Source organism: Monodon monoceros, unplaced genomic scaffold (genome assembly GCF_005190385.1).
Source record: "Monodon monoceros isolate NGI ecotype Baffin Bay Population unplaced genomic scaffold, NGI_Narwhal_1 Super_Scaffold_7, whole genome shotgun sequence".
Taxonomy (NCBI): domain Eukaryota; kingdom Metazoa; phylum Chordata; class Mammalia; order Artiodactyla; family Monodontidae; genus Monodon; species Monodon monoceros.
In genome coordinates, this window is record NW_021703784.1 from 59,491,177 (window position 1) to 59,516,620 (window position 25,444).

The 25,444-nt window shown below is 43.9% G+C and overlaps 2 protein-coding genes across 9 annotated transcripts in view; one reads left to right on the plus strand and one right to left on the minus strand.

Annotated features, from left to right (window-relative positions):
• DNHD1 (dynein heavy chain domain 1) overlaps positions 1–1,867 on the plus strand; it is a 66,174-nt gene extending 64,307 nt beyond the window's left edge. Inside the window, 3 exon segments of the mRNA XM_029207607.1 lie at positions 24–173; positions 397–1,184; positions 1,370–1,867. Of these exon segments, the coding sequence (XP_029063440.1) occupies positions 24–173; positions 397–1,184; positions 1,370–1,720 (1,289 nt within the window). The 3' untranslated portion in view covers positions 1,721–1,867.
• Positions 1–25,444, minus strand: part of RRP8 (ribosomal RNA processing 8) — a 44,707-nt gene that overhangs the window by 16,782 nt on the left and 2,481 nt on the right. Inside the window, exons 4-9 of one of the 8 annotated variants that reach the window (XR_003791404.1) lie at positions 25,278–25,407; positions 25,013–25,119; positions 24,834–24,930; positions 24,490–24,605; positions 20,378–20,625; positions 9,160–16,636 (exon numbers count right to left, since the gene is read on the minus strand). Coding sequence is in view for 3 of the 8 variants with exons in the window: in XM_029207609.1 (XP_029063442.1) it covers positions 20,550–20,625; positions 24,490–24,605; positions 24,834–24,930; positions 25,013–25,119; positions 25,278–25,407 (526 nt within the window). In the remaining 5 variants the exon portion in view is untranslated. Of the gene's footprint in view, positions 1–9,159; positions 20,626–24,265; positions 24,606–24,833; positions 24,931–25,012; positions 25,120–25,277; positions 25,408–25,444 lie in introns of those variants that run through there. The other 7 variants (XR_003791403.1, XR_003791400.1, XR_003791401.1 and 4 more) reach the window with 7 other exon arrangements.

A 25,444-nucleotide genomic window follows, 5' to 3' on the forward strand; every position in this document is an offset into this window, starting at 1 on the left:
GAGGGCTCTGACCTCATCCTCAGCTTCAGTTTTCTATGGGGGTCCTGTGGGAGACGAGAAGGACAGGGAGGTCCTGAATAGCCTCACGCAAGCCTGCCTGAGCTCCAGCAGCGGGAACCGGGCCCAACCACACACACCCCAGTATCTGCTGGCCACTCTGATGCCCAGCCCGGGTAAGCTCCAGTCAGGTATCTGCGTTGAGGTGGGGAACAGCACAGTAATACCACTTTGCTCAAGGGAATGTAACAGAGGTACCAATAAAGGTGTAGAAGGGGGCAATATTCACAGTTATGGGATGATGATGGTTTAAAGTGTCAGAGAAAGGCCTACTCCCTTGGGTCTGGGGTGGGAAGAGACAGTCTTATCTCTCACCCCTCACTCACCTCCACCCCCAAGAACTAGGGGAGTCGGATGCTATGGAAGAGTGCAAGGCCCAGATGCACCTACTGCCCACACCACCTGAACCCCGGATCTGCGGACTGAGTGCTGGCCCCCAGACCTGGCTGCTGCGACGCCAGAGTCGCGCTGTCCTGAGCGCGCTGCAGCGGTGTTCGCCCACTTGGGTTCCGGAGGCCAGCGGAGGCTCCCGGCGCGCCGAAAGGCGGCTGCGGCAACGCCTGGTGCAAGCCAAGCGGAGGCTGGAGTCATTGCAGGCTCTGCTGACCGAGACCACTCGCCAAGCTGAGTCTGGCGCGGGGTGGGGGGAGCTGGGGCTGAGTGCGCCGCGGCCTCTGGAGGGCTTCCTCAAGACGGAGGTGCTGGAACTGAACCAGCTGGTGGGCGCGCTGCAACGGGACCTTGATTGCCTGTTGCAGCAGCTGAAGGGCGCGCCCCCGTGTGCCTCCCGGCGCTGTGCCGCGGTGGCTCACGCTCTCTGGACTGGCCGCCTACCCTCGCCTTGGCGACCCCACGCGCCTGCCGGGCCTCAGCCGCCCTGGCACTGGCTGCGACAGCTATCGCGCCGTGGGCAGCTGTTGGTTCGCTACCTGGGTGTGGGAACCCAAGTACCAGAGCGCATCTTTCACCTGTCAGCCTTTTGCCACCCGCGCCGCCTGCTGCTGTCACTGCGTTGGGAGGCTGCCTTTGCTGGGGTTGACCTGACGAATTTCCCTGGTTGCCCAGGCTCTAGCTCCAGTCAGCTCCCCCATAAGCGTCAGGAGCTAAACAGCCCTCTGCGCCTCCAGGTATCCTCGTGCTGCCCCTTCGTTTCCAATCCCGCCCCTTGAAGTCCCTGATTACACCTCTTAGTTACCCCACCTTTTGCCTCTTCTTGGTTTTACTCCCTCTGGCCCCATCTGCTTCTCTAATCCCACTCCACCACGACCCCCCAGCTTCTTAGCCTTGCCTGACCAGTTTCTGGCGCCCCCAGGTGGTGAACGGCCCAAACCCCAGGGTTCCAGAGGTGGGGCTGCTGCTGACTGGGCTACAGCTCCGGAACGCCGAATGGGACCCGCTCGCAGGGGCCTTGCAGGACAGTTCTTCCAGTCAGCCCAGCCCTCTGCCTCTGGTCAGAGTCAGCGCCCAGGCCCCGGGGGCCAATGACGTGTCACCCCCAGCCGGCCTGGCCGTGTATTCCTGTCCTGTGTACTTGGAAGGGCCCCTCGGCACCACTAGGCTGCACAGCAGGAAGATCCTGATGCACCTGCCCCTGCCCACGAAGCTCAGCCCCGCCACCTGTGCCCAACGGAGAGTCCATGTGTGCAGCCCACCGCTGCCCTGAGCCCTCAGCCAAAATAAAGTTGGAGTGCTTTGATGAAAGATTTCTGAGACTTAATAAGGAATGCAGGTGTGTGCCCACTGAAAATGTGACACACTGAGGGGAAAGCACAGTGTACACAACTGAGAGAGGTGGTCTGTTCACAGTGAAGGTAGAAGAGGGTGTGTGCCTGGCGATGGGGAGAGGGGAGTGTGGGTACACTGTGGGGGAGATGGGCCTGGGGTTAGTCCTGTATCCAAGGGGCTAGGCAGATCTCAGGATGGCTAACACACAGGACTTGGAATCCCTACCCAGCTCTCGACTGTGCTCTCAGCTCTTGTGCTAAACCCACAAGCGATATTTTTAAAGGGAGAACATTAGAACTCAAGATAATTTCTTCAGGCACTTAGCAGTATTATTGGGAATGCCCCAATCCTGCCCTACTGGTCATCCCCTCCCCCAGAATGGATCCTGAGTGAGTCGTGTACACACACACACACACACACACACACACACACACAAGCGAAATAAGACACAAGGTCATATGTTCATTCAGCGATTAGTTATGAGCACTCCTCTGAACGAGGTGCTCTTCCAGGCACTGATGAGGTTGTTCTAATGCCGGGAGACAGATAATAAAGGGCCAACATATAAATGAGTTAAATTTGATGACTTTTAAGTGCTATAAAAAAAAACAAAGCAGGCTGATGTGTTAGAGAGTGACTAGAGGGGAGCAGTTAATCTAGTTTGGGCTGTCAGGGAAGGCTTGATGAATATTTGAAAGAGCTATTTGAAGATCTAGGAGGGTTTCAGGTAGAGCCCTCAGCAGATGCAAAGGTGCTGAGGCAGGAACAACCTTGGGGTGTTCAAGGAACAGAACATATAGCTGGAGCACTGTGAGGGTCAGAGTAAGCCAAAAGGATGGAAAGGTATAGAAAGGGGCAGATCACTAGAGCCTTTTCATGAGAATGAGCTTGTATTTTTTAAAAGAAGGAATCTATTAGTATTAGTTGGGAAATGAGCTTTTTCAAAGATCACTCTGGCTGTTCTATGGTGGGTGGATGGATGGAAGGAAATCCAGAGTAACAAGGAGGAAGATTTGTTTGGAGGCTATTGAAGTAATTCTAAGTGAGAGATGATGGAGTTTGGACTAAGGTCATTAACAGTGGAGATGGAGAATGAATGGATTTAGGAAATATTCTGGAGGCAAAGCCAGCAGAACTTGCTGATGGATTGAATGCGAAGAGTGAGGGAAATGGGCAAATCTACCGCAGGATGACTGAGCAACTGGGTGGATCATGTTGTCACTAACTGAGAGAAATTTGAGAGACAGGTTGGAGGTAGGGAATCAGGCGTTCTGCTTTGATACGTTCAGTTATTATCAGTTGCATGATTGCTTGCTACCCCAGGGCAAACCTCTCTGACAAAAGCTGGGTTAGAGTATAGCAGACAACACCAGCTAAAAGCCAACAACAGCTCCTCTCCTTGCCCCCAAGCACCAAAACTTACTAGGTACAACTTACTCCCCTTGCTGTACGATTCGGTACAAGCTACATGGTGGAAGGAAATGCAGACAGAGGTGTATACTGAGCATCAGTGCACAACCTCTTCACAGTCATCCCACTTGCTGGTGACTGCAGTGCAACTGATTTCCTTAACGAAAGGCTAAGCAAAGAGGCAAAAGCTTTCTCTTTCCTCAGAAACTCTTCCCTTTTTCTTTCCACACTCAACCAGGGGCATGCCTACTCCTTCAGGAGAGGAGATCAGAAGAGTGTTAAAGAAGTCCTTCTGGATAAATGAACCCTCTGTCCATATTTACCATCAGTACTATTTTCCCCAGTGGGAACAGGGAACAATAGTGATATACGAGTAAAACCATCTGAAACTGGTTAGCACAGAACAGTTTCTACAAATCCACATCCTTCTCTAGGCCAAAATTTATTCTTTTTTGTAACCTAGCATGTCTTTTATTTTTTTAAATTTCAGCTTTATTGATGCATAATTGACTGCAATTCATTCTTGAATTATGCCCAGCAAATTATTAAACTTAGTCAATCAGAGATTATAAAATAAGTACCAAGTGACAGCACCGCTCAAATACAATGAATGCATGTAAAAATGTTCCAGATTTGACAATTTCACTGTTGAAATTGTCAAGCAGATAAATTAGAATCTCATTAGGGAGAATTCCCTGGCAGTCCAGTGGATAGGACTCAGTGCTTTCACTGCCAGGGCCTGGGTTTGATCCCTGGTCGGTGAACTAAGATTCTGCATACTGCTAGGTGTGGCCAAAAAAAAAAAAAAAAAATTTCATTAGGGAAGTAAAGTCTCAATGAAAGGAAGGCGGAAGTAAGACACATGACAAAGGGGAGAAACATGTCCCATCCTGTCTGGACAGATGGGGTGGCAGGGGTGGGGGGGATGGATGAAGGAGTGGAATCAAGGGAGGGAGGAATATGACAAAATCAACCTGATCTGAGCAGTAAACTGAGGTACTGAGGGCAGAGGCTTTTGCCCTCTTCCCTAACTGGGACTTTAGAAGGGAACTGCTCTGCAGCATGGACCTACTGTGGCCCCAAGAGGATAAAGAAGGCAGAGGGACATGGAAAGGAAGAAGTGTCCCTTGATCCCTACATGGTGTGGAAACTGAATAGAGACCTGTTAGGCTCGAGGGAATATGAGGCAGAGAATCACTGGGGTCTGCAGCACCAAACAGAGTTGTTGAGGAGGCCAAATTGGCAGGGAGGGGCAAAAGGCCCTGACAGCTGAAAAAGACAAGACCACGAATTCATCAACTTTAGAAGCAAATTCTGGCAGGATGCCCACGGGTGGAACTGGGCCAACCATACCCAGAGAATTCCAGCTTGTGCACACCCAAGAACCAGTATTAGGCCAGGGACCCCTTCCGTCTGACATCAAAATGCCACACAAGCCCTCCTGTCTACACCTAGATGCCACTCTGGAGAGGAGCAAAGGTAGAATGCTCAGAATTTGAAATTCTGAGCCTGTATTTCAAAGAGAAAAAATGAAACCTAAAGAGAGTGAAACAAATTGATTTCTAGCCTCTTCTACTATCCAGCAGAGTAGAGAATGGGAGTGAGACTTGTGAGGAAAATCAGATCAGTAACTGAGAAAGGAGCTAAATTTTATTTGCATATCCAAATTTGTGACCCTGCTCTGTACACTAAGTACTAAGAATCCAAAGACCAAAAATTTCATTCGTTAGTGCTCTGCAGCTCACCTGAAACTCTTATTTTTTCAGCTTTTCAGTCTAATTTGAAATCCTCATTCAGAAATAGGATATATAGGAGAAATGTCTGAAAGAGAAAAAAAAAAGTGCCGGTTCACCCACTAATGCCTAAGAAGCCCTGGTAGCTGTAATAGTAGCTATAATAGGTACTCTTATTATTCCGTACTACAGATTAGGAAACTGAGATACAAATTCAGTCAGTTATTCAAGGTCATAAAGTCAGAGCCAGTTTGTTTTTTACCTTTATTGTCTATACTTTCTTTAAAAAAAATTTAGTCAGGGCTTCCCTGGTGGCGCAGTGGTTGAGAGTCCGCCTGCCGATGCAGGGGACACGGGTTCGTGCCCCGGTCTGGGAAGATCCCACATGCCGCGGAGCGGCTGGGCCCGTGAGCCACGGCCGCTGAGCCTGCTCGTCCGGAGCCTGTTCTCCGCAACGGGAGAGGCCACAGCAGTGAGAGGCCCGTGTACCGCAAAAAAAAAAAAAAAAAATTTAGTAGTTATTACAACAAAATCATACCTGGGTCTTATTTTAGGCAAAGTGTACTCTTACTCAGGTTTCAAGTTCTTACTCTGCTTGACATACTTTTCTTACTTTGTGAGAGAAAACTGGACCATTTTAGACCATATGACTATGAGCCTGTGCTTGAGAGCCATGCAAGGAATGGCATTTTGAATAAGAGTACTTTTAAACACTTCAGGATGACAAATCCTCTTGGATGGGACCTAAGACAGCACTACTTTATATTGAACTTTTTTCTGCATGATAGTAAACATCCAGCACAGTCGTCACTGGCCCTGAGGATCTGAGCCACTGGTTAGAATGGGGATTCAAGTTCACCCCACTGAATATGGCTTTCTCTAGGTGTATGTGAGTTGGGGGAAGGAGGCCCCTCTTTGATCTTGGATGAACGATTAGCCCATCCCCGGAGAGTATGGGTCTGCTGGAAGACTGGTTGGTGCCAGCACTGAAGGTAGAGACATGGGCCTTTTGAGTGTTTAGTCTTTTTAGATTGAACAGATTAACCCATTTTGGGAAGCAGATCCTACAGGCCATATGCCAGGTACTGGAGGAGTCACTTTCAAATCGTTCTCTCCTTTAATCCTTTTAACAATCCTGCGAGTGTTGTCAACCCCCCCCCTCCTTTTTGCACTTTTTAAAATTGAAATATAGCTGATGTACAATATTACGTACGTTACAGGTATATAATATAGTGGTTCACAATGTTTAAAGGTCATACTCCATTTATGCTTATTACAAAGTATTCAGAGCCAGGTTTTGAATCCGGGCATTTGTCTCCAGAATCCATTCTCACTATGGCATTCTATTGCCTGTAATGTAACAAACGTGGGGTGGACAGTGGAAAACATGAATCCTCGCGCACTGTTGGTAGACGGGTATATACTAGTGTATTCTGGGGAGCAACCTGCCAGCACGTAGTGAAATTAATTAAACACAATATGTCCTAGCAATTTCGCTCCCAGGTTTAGGTCTTAGAGAGTCACACACAAAAGGAGTTGGGAAGTGTTCTGTCCTACTCTGCTTTCTAAAAGAGCTTGTGTCAGAATGATATTATTAAAATGGTTGATATAATTTTCCAGTAAAGCCACCTTTTTTGTTTTGTTTTCCTGAGGAAGTTTTTAATAACAAATTCAATTTCTTTAGTAGGCTATAAGGTAGCCTGATATAAGGCTATCAGGTTTTTTTACCCCTGAGTTTTCAGAGTTATATATATATTCTAGATACTAATCCTTTGTCAAATAGGTGGTTTGCAAATATTTTCTCCCAGTCTGTACCTTCCTATCTTAATAGGATTTTTCATAGAGCAAAGGTTTTAAATTTTGATGAAGTCACCATTTATCAATTTTTTCTTTTATGAATCACGTTTTTGATGTCAAGTTTAAAACTTTGCCTCACCTTAGATATCAAAGATTTTCTCCTGTGTCTCTTTTCTAAGGGTCTTATCGTTTTATATTTTACACTTAAGTCCATGATCCATTTTGAGGTAGTTTTTGTGCAAGGTGTGAGACTAGGTCAAGACAGATAGATTAAAACTTATGTATTTCTGTATGCGTTTATTTTTGCCTATGGATGTCCAAGTTCTCCAGCTCTACTTGTTGAAAAGGCTACTCTTCCCCCATTGAATTGTGTCTGCACCTTTGTCAAAAATCAGCTGGGCATGGTTGTATGGGTCTGTTCCTGGGTTCTCTGTTCTATTGATTTATGTATCTACCCTCCCCTCCATCAATACCACACAGTCTTGATTACTGTAGCTATGTAGTTAAGTCTTGAAATTCGGTAAACTGATTCCTCCTACTTTATTCTTCTTTTTCAAAACTGTCTATTTATTCTAGTTCCTTCGCCTTTCCATACAAACTTTAGAACACAGTAAGTCTCCTACATACGAATGAGTTCCGTTCTGAGATCACGTTCATAAGTCCAACTTGTTCGTTAAGTCCAACAAAGTTAGCCTAGGTACCAACTAACACAATCGGCTATATAGTACTGTACTGTAATAGGCTTATAATACTTTTCACACAAATAATATATAAAAAACAAACACAAAAAATAAAGAAACCATTTTTAATCTTACAGTACAGTACCTTGAAAATACAGTAGTACTGTACAACAGGTGGCATCCAGGGGCTGGCATCGAGTGAACAGGCAAGAAGAGTTACTGACTGGAGGAGGGAGAGGAGGTGGGAGATGGTAGAGCTGAAGGACCGTCAGCAATAGGAAAGGGGGGCAAGCTGCATGTGACTATGTACGCCAGACATGTGAACTAACTTACGTGACTGGACATCTGAACGCATGTTTGCATCTTTGAAAGTTCAAAACTTGAAGGTTCGTGTGTAGGGGAACTACTGTAATCTTACCTGTGTCTACAAAGAGTCATGCTGGGATTTTGACAGGAATTGTGTTTAAACCTCCGTACCCATGTGGGTACACAACTGATGTCTTTACTAAGTTTTGCAATCCAAGAACATGGCATGTCTCTCCATTTATTTACATCTTTGATTTCTTTCATCAGTGTTGTAGTTTTTAGCACAGAAGTCCTGGAGACTTTTTTCTTGGGAGTTTTAAAGTTACAAGTTTAATTTCCATAATAGTTACAGGGTTATTTATTTATTTCATATTGCATGAATTGTAATATTTTGGTGTCTTTTTTTGGGGGGAAATTGTTCCATTTCAACTAAGTTGTCAAATATAGGTCCAGAGTTGCAGTATTCCTTTATATTTGTCTGCACAGTCTGTAGTGATATTTGTTGTTTCATTCCTGATACTGATAATTTGTGTCTTTTCTGTTAGTCTTGCTAGAAGTTTGTAATTTTATTGATCTTTTCAAAGAAACAGCCCTTTGTTTCATTGAGTTGTTCTATTCAGGTTGGTTGTTTGTTTTCAATTTCATGAAATTCTGCTCTTACCTTTACTATTTCCTTCCTTCTGTTTGCTTTGGATTTATTTCCCCCCATTTTTCCCCTAGATTGAGGTGGGAACTTTGATTACATTCATTGAAGGCTATCTCTTTCCCAATGTATACATTTAGTGCTATACATTTTCCTCTCAGCATTGCTTTAGCTATGCCTCACAAATTTTGATATGTTCTATTTTCATTACATTCAATGTATTTTTATATTTCCCTTGTGACTTCCTCTTTGACCTATAGATTACTTAGAAGTGTATTATTTAGCTTCTGAATGTTTGGAAATTTTCCTGTTACTAATTTCTAGCTTGATTTTTTTGTGGTCAGAGAACATACTCTATATGATCTCAAATCTTAAAATTTGTTGAAATTTATTTTATAGCCCAAGATGTGGCCTATCTTAATGATACGTTACATGGGTACTTGAAAATGATTTGCTGGTGGAGTATTCTATAAATGTCAGTTAGATCCTACTGGTTGAAGGTGTTGTTGAGTTCTTCTATGTACTTGTTGTTTTTCTGTCTAGTTGTTTTACCAACTGTTGCGAGTCTCCAACTGCAAGTTTGGATTTGTATATTTCTCCTTTCAGTTATATCAGATCTACTTCATGTACTTTGCACACTGTTGTTTGGTGTGTACACATTTAGGATTGCTATGCTTTCTTGCTGCATTGACCCATTTATTATTATATAACGTCCCTTTCGCTCTCTGTCAAAATCTTTTCCTCTGAGGTCTACTTTATCTGATATCAATATAGCCACTCCTGGTTCCTTTTAAATAATGTTTGCATGATATATCTTTTTCTTCCTTACTTTCAATTTGCCTATATTGTTATATTTAAAGTGAGTTTCTTGTAGACAACATATATTTTGGTCTTTTTTTTTCAAATCACTCTGCCCATCTTTGTTGTTTAATTGGCGTATTCAGTTCATTAACATACAATTATTGATATGCTAGGGAGTAGATCTGCTTTTTGTTTTTCTGTTTACTCTCTCTGATTTTTGTCTGTTTTCTTTTTTCTGCTTTCTGTGAGTTAGCTGAATATTTTTTAGAACTCCATTTTGAGTTATCTATAGTGTTTTTGAGTTTATATCTTTATATAGCTTTTTAGTAGTTGTTTTATGTATTACATTATATATACATTACTTAACATGGTTTACTGGTGTTGTCATCTTGTTCAAGTGAAGTACTGAAACCTTACTTCCCTTTATCCTTCCCTGTTTATAATGTAATTGTCTTAATACATTTAGAACCACATCAATGTTATAAACTTTGCTTCAACCATCAAACACAATTCAGAGAACTCAAGAGAAGGAAAGCTAGCTGTACATGCATACATGTTTGTTTACACATATATTTGTGCCCTTTCATCCTTCCTGATGTTCTAAGACTTCTTCTTTTATCATTCCCTTTCTATCTGGAGAACTTCTTTTAGTCATTCTTTTAGGGTAGGTCTGCTGGTGACAAATTCCCCCAGTTACCCTTCATCTGAGAATATCCAAATTTCCCCTTCACTCCTGAAGGATATTTTATTTTCACTGGGTATAAGTTTCTGTGTTAACAGTTCTTTTATTTCAAAATCTGAGAAAAACTGTGCCACTCCCCTATAGCTTCCATGGTTTCTGATAAGAACTCTGCTGTCATTCAAATTGTTTTTCCCCTTTAGGTAAGGTGTCATTTTTCTTTAGTTGTTTCAAATTTTTTCTTTTTATTTAGTTTTCATAAGTTTAATTATATATGTTTTAAATGGATTTCTTCATGTTTATTCTGTTTGGGGTTCACTTGCTTCTTGAATCCATATGGATTTCTTACCAAACTTGGGAAGTTTCTGGATATTTTTCATCAAGTGCTTTCTCAGCTAAATCCTCCTTCTCATCTTCTTCTGGGACTTCAATGACACAATGTCAGACCTTTTGTTATAATCCCACAGGCCCCATCAATTTTTTCAGCCTATTTTCTCTGTTGTACAAATCAAGTACTTCGTATTATCCTTTTTTTTTTTCCCTTTAGTTATTTATATTTTTATGTTCTAGAATTTCCATTTCATTCTTTCTTGTAGTTTCTATGTTCTGGCAAGGTTCTCCATCTGTATATTCGTTGAGGCCATATTTTCCTTGAATTTCTTATCCATATTTTCATTTTATTATTTGGACACATTAATAACAGCTACTTTGAACTCTGTGACAACTTAATCCAATATCTGAGCCCACTAGAGTCAGTTTCTATTGAGTGTCTTTTCCCTTGAGTATAAACTACTGTTTATAATTTCATATTTTTATAATTATAATAGGGCTATAATTTCCTATTTATTTGCATGTCTCGTAATTTTGGTTCAAAACTGGATATTGTGAATAATATGTTGTAGAAACAGAAACTACAAGAAAGAACGAAATGGAAATTTTCATTCTGTTATGTTCTGAAGATTTGTTGTTGGTGTTGTTATGAAGGAATTTTGGGATGGGGGGGCCTCAAAATGCAAATTTTATATTTCCTATGTTGTGCATACAACAGTTGACATATCTACTTAGTTCTTTTGGCTTCTAGCAGCTGCTTTTTTAGCCTAGCCTCAGAGCATCTCACCTGCATTTACATAGGTCAGTCACTGGCCAAAGACTTGGACAGATTTTGGGGGTTCATCTCCTCTATAGTGCTTTTGCTTCTGGGATTTTCCTTTTAAATTTCCAGCTGCTCTCCACTGCCAAACCCTGTCTTCTGACACTTCAGCTGCCACCCAAGCTGGACATGAATTGAGGAAATGTATTCAGGCAAAAAAAAGCAGCAAATTTGCATATCTCACTCCAGTGCATTTCTGTCATTCGAAGATAGACTCCACACTGGATTCTGCCAGCTATTTTTGCTAGGTCCCACTGAGTCTCCCCTTTGCATGTGTAATTAGTAGTCATCCAAAGATTTGGGTTGAGTTTGTCCAAATTTTGGTTTCACCCCTTATACCACTCTCTCTTCCAGGATTTCTGCTCTTAAATTTCCAGCATTTTTACCAGCCTTGAACTCTGTCTTCTGCTGTTTTGAGTGAGTAAGGCTGTGGTTTTCTGCGTTTGGAACTGGAGGATAGGGTGGGGCTGGAAAATGGGCTGGGGAAGGAAAACCTTCAGACAGAAAGACCACAAAAATCACAATTCTTACCCACTGCAGCTAAAGTCTTTCATGGGTAAATTCTCCTCTGCTTTCTGCCTGCTTTTGTTCACTTTCCAGGGCCTTCAAATATTGTTTTTTGTTTGTATTTTGCTCAGATTTTATAGTTGTTAATTGTGGCATAACTGGCCTGACAAAGTAACTCGAAATCTGGAACCAAGACTCATATATACACTGTATACATTTAAGAGAACATTTATAAGAAAATCCTTCCCCCCATTTTTTTGTAGTCACAAGGATTTGGATAATCTAAATGTCTTTAGAGGAACGGCTATGTTAAATGTTCTAAACAAATACATGTTGGAACACTAAACAGATGTCAGATGCAAGTATGTACTAGATCCCAGGGATACAGTATTAAATAAAACAGATAAGTCCCTACTCTCTTGGAATTTACATTCTAGTGTGAGGAAATACATAATAACTATATAAACAAATAAATATGTAATTTAAAAGGTGGCGATTAGTCCCTTGAAGAAACGCTAAGCATGGTAAGGCAGCAGAAAGTATTGGCTTAAAAAAAAAAAAGTTGAAAAAAAAAGTATTGGCTAGAGAGAGGGATTACCTGATAGATTGACATTTGAACAGAGATCCAAATATAGTGTGGAAGTAGGCCATAAAGATAACTGTGAAAACATATTCCAGGTAGATGAAATAGTACAATGGCCCTGAGGCAGGGGCATGCCTAGAATATTCAATAATTAGCAAAGTGGACAGTATGGCTGAAAAGGTGTGTATGAAGGGGGCGAGTGTTAGAGAGATAATTGGAATCCAGATAATACAAGGGGCTTTTCGGTTATAGTAAGAACTCTGGGCTATATTATGAATGAGATGGGAAGCCATTAGAGCATGTGAAGAAGAGGTTAAAGTGCGTTATAGGTACATATAGCAACACGAAGAGAACTTAAAAGCACTGTGTTGAGTGGGAAAAGGAAGATTTATAGGAAGATATCACTTATGTTCACTCATGAGCACAGATTTAAAAGTCCTATACAAAGTATTATTAAACTGATTTCATCAATATATAAAAAAGATATAATCAACTAAGCTGATTTTATTCCAAAAACTCAAGGTTGATTTCACATATGGAAATAAATCTTTTACTTGCTACACTGACAGAATTTTTAAAAATATATGATCATCTCAATTCAGAAGCAGCATTTGACAAAATTCAAAATCCAATTCATGATACAAGTAATAGCAAGTAGAGCACATTACTGATCTGACAACCATTAATCAGAACCTCACTTCAAATACCACACTCAATGACAAAATACTAAAATCTTTTCCTTCAAGTCCGATAATGATTCAGACTTCCACCAACATCACTCTTCTTGAACATAGTGATGGATCTCCTGGCCAGTGGAGTATAGCATGGATAAGAATAAATGATATAGAATTAGAAAGGGTGAAATAAACTGATATGACGTTCAGAGACGATATGAGTAAAATATATGTAGAGCATAAAAGAATACAGATAAATTATTAGTTAGTAAGTGAGGTTATTTAGCAAGGGTGCTGCTCCATGGTCAACACACAAAAATTGGTTATATTTCTATATAAAAGCAAGGAGAAAATGAAATTTCTAAAGATCCCATTTGCAAGACGTTTAAAAAAGAAACAGTAAATGCCTAGGAATAAATATAACAAAAGATGTGCAAGAAGAACTTTGCACATAAATCTATAAAACATTATTGACAGCAATTAATGAAATGGAGCACACAGACCACAGATTTGGAAGCCTCAGTATTACAAATGTATCAATTCGCACCAAACTGATCCAGCATAAGAAAATCCCATCAGGGTGTTCAGGGAACTTGACAATCATGTAAATGCAAAGGTCCAACAATAGTCCTTCTGGAGATGAAAAACGTGTGGGACTTGCTGTACCACATACTAAGACCTATTAGAAAGCTACTGTAGTTAAAACAGTGAGGTACTGCTGTGAAGATAGACGTACAGACCAAGGAATGGATTAGGGTGTCCAGAAACAAACTCGCACTTAACAGAAAAATATGGAAAGATAGAGAGTAAGAGGAAAATTTTTTTTTCAATGAACAGTTTTGTATTAATTGGATATCTAGATGGAAATAAAATTCAGCTTGGCTCCTATTCTAACCACACAGAAAAATCAGTTGCACATGGGTTGTAGAACTATGGAAAGCAAAATACTAACACATCCAGAAGATAAGTTAGTAAGATATCTTCATCATTTTGGGGTAGGAATGATTCTTTAAATAGGCACACACAGCATTAACCATGAACAATCGATAAACCAGGCTACATTAAACTTCTGTTCATCAAAAAACACCCATTAAGAGAGTGAAAAAGCAAACCACAGAATGGGAGAAGATACATGCAGTACATATAACCAGAAGGGATTACGTGTGTGTGTGTGTGTGTGTGTGTGTGTGTGTGTGTGTGTGTATATATATATATATATAAAATACAAAATCAACAAAGAAAAGACAATCCATTAGAAAAAAATGGGCAAGAGACTTCAACAGGCACTTGATCGAAGAGGATTTTCAAGCAGTCAGTATATGAAAAGGTCAATCCCATTAGTAATTAGGGAAATGAAAAGTTAAACCAAAGGACATAACATAACACATATACTGGAACTGGGGGACAATGCCACAAGACAGCAAAGATATGGAATAAAGTGAATTCTCACGTGGATTAAGTGAACACTCATTTCCCTGGTGAAGGGAGTATAAATTGAAAAATTTGTAAACAGTCTGGCATTAACTATTAAAGTTGAGGATATACATACTTTATGACCAGTTTTCTCCTAGTTATATTCCCAAAGGAAGCATGTGCACATGCACAGGAGGCACTTGCAAGATTGTTCACAGCAGCATTGTTTGTAGGAACCACAAACTAATCATTAGGCAGTTCACATTCTGTTTCTCTTCCTTCTGGGTACACGGTAGGCTTGTACAGGAGGTATATATGGCAATGAGACTTGTTTTGGCCAATTAAACGGGGCAAAGAGGACATGTGTCGCTTCCAGGGTGAAGCTTTTGGTGCCAGGGTGTGATCTGTCTTGTTCCCTTTTCTCGCCTAGTGATTACGGAAGCATGTATTGCAATGGAGTTTCATTAGCTTGAGTACCTTAGTGACTACGAACAGAGTCCCTGCCAACCTACAGCAATAGTAAAAAATTATCTTTTGTGGGGTTAAGCCATTAATATTTTGGGTTTTTGTTTCCTGTAGCATGATCCAGCCCATTCTGATTGATATATAACTCAAATGTACATCAACAGTTGAATCAATCAATAAACTGTGGTTTCTTCACAGAATGGGATATATTTCTACAGAAATAAAAATGAATGAAATTCAGCTGCACTCAACACATGGATGAATCCCATCCATGGGATGGAAAGAAGCCAGACACATGGAAATATATACAATTTAGGTATGGATGCTCAACTGGTAAGACTATAAAGAGAAGCAAGGAAATCAATGTCATGAAAGTTAGGATGGTGGTAACTTTGCAAAGTCAAGAGAAGAAAGTTGGGAGGTGACATAAAAGAGGCTTCTGGGTGTTGACAGCCTTCTGTTTCTTAGTCTAGGTGGCGCGTACACAGGTACTGGCCTTGTGATAAACCATTAGGCTTAACATTTTTGTTTACTTTTCTGCATGGGTGTGTGTTTTGTTTACTTTTCTGATGTGTTCAATTAAAAGGGATTTTAAAAAAAGATTACGAGTCGCTGTAACAACAAACCAAGGGTATAATGGCTCAAAAAGATAGAGATTTCTTTTTCACTCACGTGAAATCCAAAACAGATGTTCTTAATTGGTGGGTGGCTCTCCTCTAAGTGACGTTCAGGCTCCTTCCACCTTTTGGCTCCGTCATCTTCAACGTGTAGCTTTCAAGGTCATATGCTCAAAGGCCAAATAACACGGGGGACTGTGCATAGGAAAATTTAAGGACCCAAATCACAGAGGTAGCACACCTTAGTTCCACTACCATCCAGTTGGCTAGATTCAATCACATGGCCAGACTTAAGAATAAGGGAAGTTGGGAAAGAGTACAGCTAATTTCCCGGGAAGAAGAAAATGGGTGCGAGGAACAGCTGGCAAGTCTCTGCCACAGCATGCATATACCAAAACCACCATCTATTTTGCCAAAGATACACAGGTGTCCAGGGGCACACAACAAACACATTGTGGGGTACAAGAGGAGCAGAAGTATGAATCAGGAATAAAGTAAACAAACAAAATAAAGAACAGGAGAGGGGCCTTTCTGAGCCAGTCCTAATATAGCGCCATGAACATAGAGGAGGATTATCTCAATTCTCAGCATCAATCTATGTACCCAAAACAGTGAGAGTAAAGTCAAGTAGCAATGGTGACAGCAGTGCCATCCTAACCAGACTGACTAAAGTTGACCTTAGATTTTGCACCTGTTCATCCTCCCTTGGCTCCTGTCTGTTCTCTAAGCCTCACTCCCTGGACTATTCCATTAGTTCTCTGAGTAACTTATTGACACCCTTCCAATAATTTTTCTTCTTAACCATCTTATTAAAGCCAAATTTGTACAGAGCAGATTTATTTTACCTACTGAACTTCCAGAATATGCTGACCTTTCGCCCTTACAGCAGGCACCCTATTTTGTCCCTGGCTTCGGCGGGACGCTGCTGCAGAAAGCCCAGCGCTTACACCTGCCTCCAGCAGTAACAGCCAAGCGGCAGGAAGATGACCCTTACCTCCCAAATCTCAAATGAGTGCATCTAGTCGGGGGCACTTATTTTGTACTCAGAACCCTAGCTGCAAGGATTTTAATTTCTCCAGATGGCAAAGAATTTGAGGCAACCAGGCCAATATATAAGTTTACTATGGTGGATGCATATTATGAAGTACTTCACAGCTGACAGAAGCAACAATCTAGATGTATGAGCAGCTACATGGAATATACTGGCTATTTACCTATTTTCTTTTGGCTTCTACACTCTCCATATCTCCCTCTGCAGCACACCTCCCTCTCAGCCCCCACGTACACACCCTCTGGAGTTGTGTTGTTGCAGCTGTGACTCTGCAGAGTGTACTTCCCAGAATCCACTGGCAGGTGGTTCCATTAGGTTCTGCCAAAGGGATGCCATAGAGGGAAACTGAAAATGAAACATGGGGGGAGAGTCTTCGTTCCTGTTTTCCAGTTGCTGTCACAGTATTTCAGCTGCAGACAGTTGTCTCTGGCTACTAGCTTCTTTTGCACTCAGCAGCAGCTTTGCTACACTTCTGAGACACCAGCAGCAGATCAGCTCCCCCCTTGGCAGTCAGAGAACGGTCAGACCTTGCTCCCTCACCCTCAAGGCCATTTCCTTCCTCAGAAGTCCAAGCACCAGGTATGTGGAGGGAGCCTCCCCATAAAGATCTGAGTACTGACCAGTTAAAAGCGGCCCCTTTCCTGAGCTCCTAGTTTCTGGTAATTATTTCCCTTCTTCCCTTTTGTTTTCCCAGGCCTTAGGACATTATCTGATTTCTCCAGTTCTTAATTTTTAATTACATCAAGCATCTTCTTTTGTCTCAGCCTCTATCACTTGTAATCAATTCTCTGCATTAAATGCCCTCTATTTGAAACACTTAGTATGGTTTCTATTTTCCTGAGTGGGCCCTGATTGATAACATAGATGGATATTAAAAACACAATTGAGTGATGGAAAAAAAGAAGACAAGATTTGTTGACAATACTCTATAAATAAAGCACATGCATGAGAACAATTCACATTTTACAAGAATACTTGCACAAGTAAGAAGATGTTAAATAAGGGTGCTAGATATACCTACATAGAATTTACTCTAAGGTAATAAAGCTGATCCAGGGCCCACCAACCTTCCTATTGTACATGAAGTTAGAAATGCAAGCTTCATTGACGGGAATTTTTAGGAATAGAGAGAAGTTCTCCCCGAAAGGTAAAGAAGCAGCGCTGTCCCCTCCATCCTAAATCAAGCGAGGAGGCCTCCAACACAACCACTTATAGTCATTTCATGTTTCCAGGAGAGGGAGAGACCTTATATTCATTCAGCATTACATTCTCTAGCAAGACGCTTGCTACACTCAGAAACTTATAGACCCGGCTCCATATGGCCACTGGGGTGGAGCCTGGGGCAGAGGCTTCTTGGGAGAAAGTAACCTGAGCCACTTGTGAGGGTTTGGAGCCAGAGAGAGAGATATGGAGAAGTCAGAGTCAGGCTAGCTGGCACAGGGCAAGGGGAGTCAGCTGCTGGCGGGGCTGCACTTCTGCTGTTTGGCAGGACAAACATGCATGAGTTTCCCGGGAGCTCCCAAAAAGGTAACCACTCCTAAGGTATTTGTTGGAACCTCTCCCAGGAGGGCTGCCCGCCAGGGTGAGGGACTTCAGCACTAGGACGCTGTGCATACGCTGTCAGTGTCGGGAGCTGAAGAGCCGAGGGGGAGTGTGGGCTGAGTATTGTAAGGAGGGAACCAAAACCAGTTAGTGCGCAAGTGCCATGGCGGGACTCCAGAGAACCCCAATACCTCACACACTGAGCCAACATTTAAATGCCTGTCTTAGTAGGACACACTGACGAAGCTAAACTAAATCAAAGTTTAGCCTTTGTGCCTCTAACATGCCTTCCCCCATCCCAGTCCTACAAGTGATAGAGGAGGTAGAGAATGAGTGAAAAAAACAGACCATGAAGGTTTCCCCACCCCCACTGAGCTGCAGGGAGAACAGCTTTGAATTGGATGAGTTGCTGACAGGCCACTGAGATGTGGGAAGGGGCGGGGGAGACAAATATATTTAAAATAGTAATATTTCAGATTGGTCTCAGCCATGTTATAGGGAATAAATGGAACATATTTACACCAGAGTATTAACAATGTAGAAGGACCCTTGAAGTAAGGCCAAAAAGATAGGGGCTGTGGCTACCTGTGAGACTCCTGAAAAGGGTAATAGTAAGTAGGGTGTCTCTGCTTAATCAAAACACATCATCTTGTGACCATGAGGATCAAGAGAGTCACACAGACCTAACTGCTAACATCCTTGAATTCCTGAACCAATGCCAACAACCACCAACCATCAGGTTTCTAGTTTTACAAGAAGAAAAATCTAATTTGTTTAAGATATTCTTTAGGGGGATTTCCTTTTTTTGTTGTTGCTTTTCTTTTGTCACAATCAAAATGTAACTGATAAACTGATAAAATCAGTATCTCAACTTCCTCATGTGAGCATTTTTTTCCCCAGTTAGGAGTCCAATTCATAGGACTGGGGAAGTGTTGACCGGCATCTGGTAAGCTAATTAAATGTCTGAAGCACCCTGAAGGAAACAGAAAGGGTTCTGTGATCAAGACAAGGTGGACAGGGTGGCCAGAGAAGCTATATTAGCCAGGGCATATCATGCTAAACACTAATGCAACAGAGGTTATTCCTTGTTCAAAGAAATGTGGATATTCTCGATCAAGCAATTCTCCTCTAAGCAGGGACTTAAATATCCAGACTCCTTCTACGCTCTGACTCCATCTTCAAAACACGTGCTTCAAGGTCACCCTGGAAGGCAGAGGAGGGGGTGGAGAACACGGAGAAGGCTCGTCCACTCTTGAACTGTCTTGGTCTGGTAGTGAAACGTCACTTCTGCTCCCTTTCCACTGGGGAGGACGATGCACACAGCCCCACCTTGATGCAAGGCGCTGGGAAATGTAATTTAACTGTGTGTCCAGGAAAAGGACATTTTGGTGAGCATCTAGCCCGGTTTTTCCACAGAAGAAAAGGTGATGCTGGTGTGAAGATCTGGAAGATGAAAATGAACTCACCAGGGAAAAGTATCTTGAGAAGATGGAGTGGCAAATGTAACGACCCAGAAGTAGAAATGGCTTGGAACACTTGAGGAATGGAAAGAAAGCCTGTGTGGCTGCAGTTTCGTGTGGAAGCAGTGGGTTAAGGTGCAGTTGGAGAGGGAGGCCTGGGCAAGATCACATAGGGCCTGGGAAGGAGTTTGCCTTTTGTTCTCAGAGCCCTGTGAATCCACTGAAGGATTTTCAGCAGAGAAGTGACATATCTGACTTACATTTTAAAAAGCTCACTTGGCTGAGTGGAAAATGAATTGCTCTGGGGACAGGAGTGGAAGCAACTGGACCAGTAAGGTGGTTACTGCAGTAGTCAAATGTCCTAGAACCAGGTGGACAGCCTGGGAGGTCACCAGGGATGGAGGACAACGTAATTAGAGGTCTCTGTGAGAATCTGTAAAGGGCTTCGTGAAATTACGTAAGTGGTTGAGTGACTGGAGCCGAGCTGTGTCTCTGCCAAGACCATGTTGCTTCTTTGGGAGCTGTGCTCCCTTAGAACAGTGTTACAGGAACAAAAGCTGGAGCACCCCGATGACTGCAGGGGCAATAAGCCTCTAAAAGGGATGCTGAGGAAGCATAAGCACAGACTGCGAGCCAAACCCAACTTTATTCTCGTCTCTCACCACCCCTCCAACCCTTTTTCATTTAGAGGAAAGCTGCAGCAAGCCTGTGACTTTTCAGCTCATTCTTAGTTCACAGATGTCTTAGAATCAGTTTAAGATACAAAACCAGTCTCAGATGATTGCAATGTCTAATCCTACGTTACAATAAATAATTTGCACCTATTGTAGCTTTAACTATTTTCGCCTCCCAGCTCTGTCCCACTTAAGTCAAGGAGCCTGCACTGGGGAAGGGAGGAATGGTCTGGATGCTCTCTGCTCTTCTCACCTCCTCTCCACCTGAGAGCTGCTGACTGCTCTGGGCCCAACTGCAGAGAGGAAGGGGATAAAACAGTGCTTGCTTGACTGGGTGTTTCTGTGCCCCACGGGCCTGCTAGATATTTAAAGGGAGCATCATGCTGTCCCTTTTCTGCAGTCCCCTTTACCTTGGTGGATGCAGCTTTATTCTGGGTGGTTTCCTGAGACTCCCTCCTCAGCCCACATGGCACACTCCTAGCTTCTTTGTGCTAAGGTCTCCTTGCCTCTTCAAATGGTCCTACCGGACAGGACTCAAGACCAGCTGACACTTCCCTCTCCTGCAAGGTGCAAAGGATACACTCATGCATGGCTTACCACGGCAAATTCTGGGAACGCAGGCCAATGCAAAAGCAGCAGCACTCCCCTGGCTCCACCCCTGAAACAGTTAATGAATCTCTGTTTGCCCTCCACATTTCCAGGGCAGGAGTCAGATTCCAGGTTCACCATTTCTTGGCTTTAGGAATAAATACCTCAGGCTTCCCAAATGCTCCCAGTGGAATCTCCAATTACACTCTTTCCCACTCTTGTTTACTTCTTACTATGACTGCACTCCTTCATTCTGTTCTCCAATTGTTCCTTAAACTGATCTCACTGTTCCTTAAACAGCTGGCATGCTGTTATTTCTTAAAGAAATATATATTATTCTCTCTTCAGCCTAGGCTCTTAACATTAGACACTGAAGCCCAGGCATGGACTTGAAGAACAGCTTGTCCTGAAGCTGACGATGGAGCGGGGGGGGGGGGGGGGACCCAGACTCAGGAAAGTCCTCCTTTCAGAATTGATAGAAACGCAGATGGAGGCTTGGCTGAGTTAGGGGAGCCGGGGTCCTGAGTGAGACCCAGAAAGATGTTTATGTAGGTGGCTGGAGCCAGAACAGGCAAAGAAAGAATCCAAATTTTAAGTAAGGGAGGAAAGCAAAAGAGGGAGGAAGGCAGACCCCAGCTGTCCTGCTGAGCATGATAATAAAGCAGGGAAAATTAATCAAGATCTAGGAATATAAATAACACTTGGGAAACAGAGATATATCGCCTATAAAAAGGCGATGTGTGCACTACAGTGAGACAGATGCCCTGCTACTCCAAAACATCCCTTAGACTTTATGGCTTGCCTCCGTCCCTGTTATCCCAGGAGATTCCTGTCCCATGGAGCTGCCACAACAGTTGTCTCCCCAACAATCCCCAGTGAATCCTGCCAAGCTGGAGAGGACTGTCAGGGTATTTTGTCTTGGCTGCCTGGTAGCCAGCTCCACTCACCAGCCTCACATCACCCCCAAGATGGAAGTCTCTCTAGTAGGCTGTGTGAACCCTCTGTCCCTTTGAAATTCACGCTATCCCGCCTCTCCTACTCTTTGCAGATCTCCTGTATCTGCCCCCTTCTTCAAGAGGTTGGCACCTGTTCCACGCTTATGTCTACCATCATACTGGAGACCTTCAAAGTCCACGCAGAACCTCTCTCAATACCTGAGGCCTCCATGCATTAACCAATCTCCGGGCAACCTCCCTTGCACACCTCTCAGGCACTCACCCCTATAACTACACTCTAAACTTAGCCATTGCCTGGAGCTGCTCTGCTTCCAATATGAATTATTCAGGCATTCCAGTTTCTGACCACAGTCTCCCATCCTTCTAGGTTACTTGTTCAGTTACCCCCAATGCAACAACCTACTCCTGTCTTTACTCCACTCACCTGTTCTACCAAATTCCATGGTCCAGCATAGCAATCACTTACTTACGAACGGTCTGAAATTCCTTTGCTCGTTTATTTCAATTGCATGGCAAGTTTCCAACTCTGGATGATCCCTCAGTACTCATTTTTTCCACAGCTACACCTAGATTCCTGAGTACGTAGAGAGAACCACGGCATTGGGCTCACTATAAATTCATGAATAATACCACTATAAATTCAAACCCCAGGCCCTCAACATTATGCAGCAATCCTCTCCCTGCTGCGACCTGACCTCTCTCTCATCTTAACAGACCTTTCAACAGCATCTGTCGGCCGAAAACCTCCCCACTCCTTCCACATTAAGAAATTCATTCTCCTGGTTTTACTCCTCCATCTCTGGCCCCACCTTCTCTTCTTGTCCCCTTTATTGGTTCATTTTCCTTTACTCATCCATTAAATGCTCCTGAGAGTTCTATTCCAAGCCACTTTCTCTTCTCGTTCTCTTACTTTGGATATCTTATCTATTCCTATGACTTGAGTTACCTCCTCTGGCTGCTGAGTTTCTGTCCCACTTCCAAGTGAACATCAAGGTACCAAAAACCCAACCTTTTGAATGGCGTCACCAGCCCAACCAGTTGCTCAAGCCAGAAACCCAAGACTTGCTTCAGATTCCTTTCTCTCACCAAGCCGCAATGTCCCACCAGTTCTACTCACTGAAGTTCTCCCAACCGCCTCCGCCTATTCCACCGTCACTAGTTCACAGTGCCCTCATCATGTGCCCGAACCTGGGCTCCTGCAACACCCCCGCTTCTCATCGGTCCCACTCAACTGGACCCTGTCATCCTTATCACCTCCTTAGATGGATCTCAAGTGACCAGCTCAGGAATACAAAGATAAATATGAGTTGAGAAGACTGCAGCCTAATGCACAAAGCAACTGCCACACAGTATTTAAATGCTGAAATTGCACTCGTCACGTAGCGCTTTGAGAGTGCGGATGAGGAAGTTAGTTCTGCTTTGGGAGTAACGGAGTAGGAAACAACTAGGCTGTTTGGAAGGATGAGTAAGACTCTGCTGATCAGATGAGTCTTCAGCAGAGAGAAGCACATGCAAAGGTACTGAGCAGTAGCTGCTGGATGGTTCATAGCCCAGTCTCCAAACATGCCCTCTGGTCTACACAGCCTGCCTCAAAACACCCACCTTACTGGAGGCACCCAACTGGCTCAGAGCCCTGGAACCTGTGCCCCAGTGGTCACTCTCAGCTCTTGTTCTTTGAAATAGGTAGAACAGGCTATATCTTTATACCTGGGCCCATGGCAGATGCCTTCTGGAAGGGGCCAAGGACCTATCATCCCAGTTCATCTTCTCCCAGCACTAGCCTTCCCTGCCTATAGCTTTCCTAAGACATGCTGATTTGGGCCCACTACAAGGCAGAAACAACAGACAGACCCTTCTGCCAATGAACAGCCCAATCTCCACCCCAAATAGCATCAATCAGTTGTGATTTATGAAGAGGCCCAGCTCCTGCACCACCCCCCCTCCAAGAACAGCTCACAATCTGTCAAGAATCTCTAAAAATCCTATAAAATAAGCCTGTTGAAAGGCCTACCTTGAGCTCTCCCAGAGTCTTCCTCAGTCAACAAGTCCATTCTTTACTCTTCGGCCCCTAACCCTGCCTGGAGAAGGTCTTTAGAAAACAGTAATGCTTACGACACACATCAGCCACAGCTACAGTCTATTGTGCACCTCCTGTGCACCCAGCCCTAGCTACAGATTTCCTCATTAACCCACACCACACGACAATCCCATGAGACAAGAATCCTACCATTTTCCAAATGAGTAATATGACATTCAAAGATTAAAAGACTCAGCAATCAGTGGCAGGCCTACCTGATTCCAAAATTTGTGCCCTCAGCCAGACACACACCAGGGCCCTATGGGACAACAGATACTAGGAGTAGTTTGGGCCATACAGCTCCAAAGATGGAGATAAGGATCAGGGGAAAGAAGCACTCAGTACAGGGACAATCAAACCATCCTGACCTAGAAGCCCAGACTGACGTGCTCAGCCAGGGTGCTGGTGGGCTACCAGCTGCCCCAGAGCCAAGAAGCAATGCCTGCCCCAGGCCTTCAAGGCCTGGGCAGACCAAAGCTGTAGAAGCTATGAGTAAGCAGAAGGAGCTGATGTGCAAACAGGAAAAGGACAATAGAGGAGAGTGGAGATGCTAGGACAGAAAGCCCACATGGCTCCTGAGAGATGGAAAGAGGAGCCACACCCAGAGATGCATTGAATTCCAAACCATGTCGTTTCCATGACACTAAGGGCATCCACAATTCCCAGATACTCCTGCGTTCTCACAGTAACTCCTTATTCTTTAGCTAGCCCAAATGACTTTATGCTTCCTGGAACCAAGAAGCCTTCATTAGAGCAGGGCTGAGCCAGGGGTTTCATTACATTTTGTTCTTGGGATGGAGTAAGGGTGGTACCAGGCCCCGGGTCACAGCCTGAGTACTTCAGAGTACTGAGCCTGGAGTTTAAGACTTGCCTCCCCTTTCAAGGGGGGTCCAGAGGTCACCTGCGCTTGTAGAGACAAGGCTGGAGCTTCAGGCCTGAGAGTTGAGCCTTGGGCCCGACCCGAGGAGGCCCAGTCTTTTGAAAGTCAAACAAGAAGAAGTGGCTGTTGGTCAGGTCCTAGGGACAGAAAAGACCCAGTGAGCTCTAAATCCTCACCCCAGCTCCTCAAACCACCTCCGTCCACATCCCGTCCCTGCCCAGAAAGCTCCCCAGGGCTCTCCCACAAGTCATGCCTTCAAGGAGCAAACATCTGTGTCTGATTATGACCTCCATCCTGAACACCACTACTACCCTGAAGGGCCACACATGTGACAAAAATACGGACAGACTTCTTGGGGCCCTCACCTTGGAGATGACCTCGAAGCCCAGTTTGGTGACAGCCCCCAGAAAGGTCCGAACATCTTCAAAGCGGCTGCTGACCTCAGCCACTTTCAAGAGACCCCTGAAAAGGATGGAAAGTTCTGGGCAAATGCAGACACACGCATGTGCACATATACATGCATCTGTTTCCTGGGGACTCCTACCCTGGCTTCAGCACTCGATTTGCCTCCTCTATGAAGTCTCTGATGTTGGTTCCCATCAGTGAAAGGCAGAACACAGCCACGTCTACAGATTCATCCTCCAGAGGCACCTATGGAGGGTGAGAGTATTGTATGAAGCACGCATTATGGGGAGGAGAAAGCCAGCACCGAGTGCTAGGGGTGCCGGGCAGAGAGGGCATGTTAGAGATTAGCCCATGAAGTTTGGGCCTAGGGCACAGGCCAGATACGTGGAAGGAGTGGGGTTTACCTGGGCCATGTCACACACAGTGACCCGGGGGTCCAGAGAGGCCAAGTCGAAGCAGTGCACAGGGTTCCGGATACTTGAAGCCAGGCGGCAGTCCCCACAGCCAAAGTCAGCCACCACCAGGGACGCAGGCCTGGAAGTGGAAGGCAGGAACAGCTCACTGGTCTGGT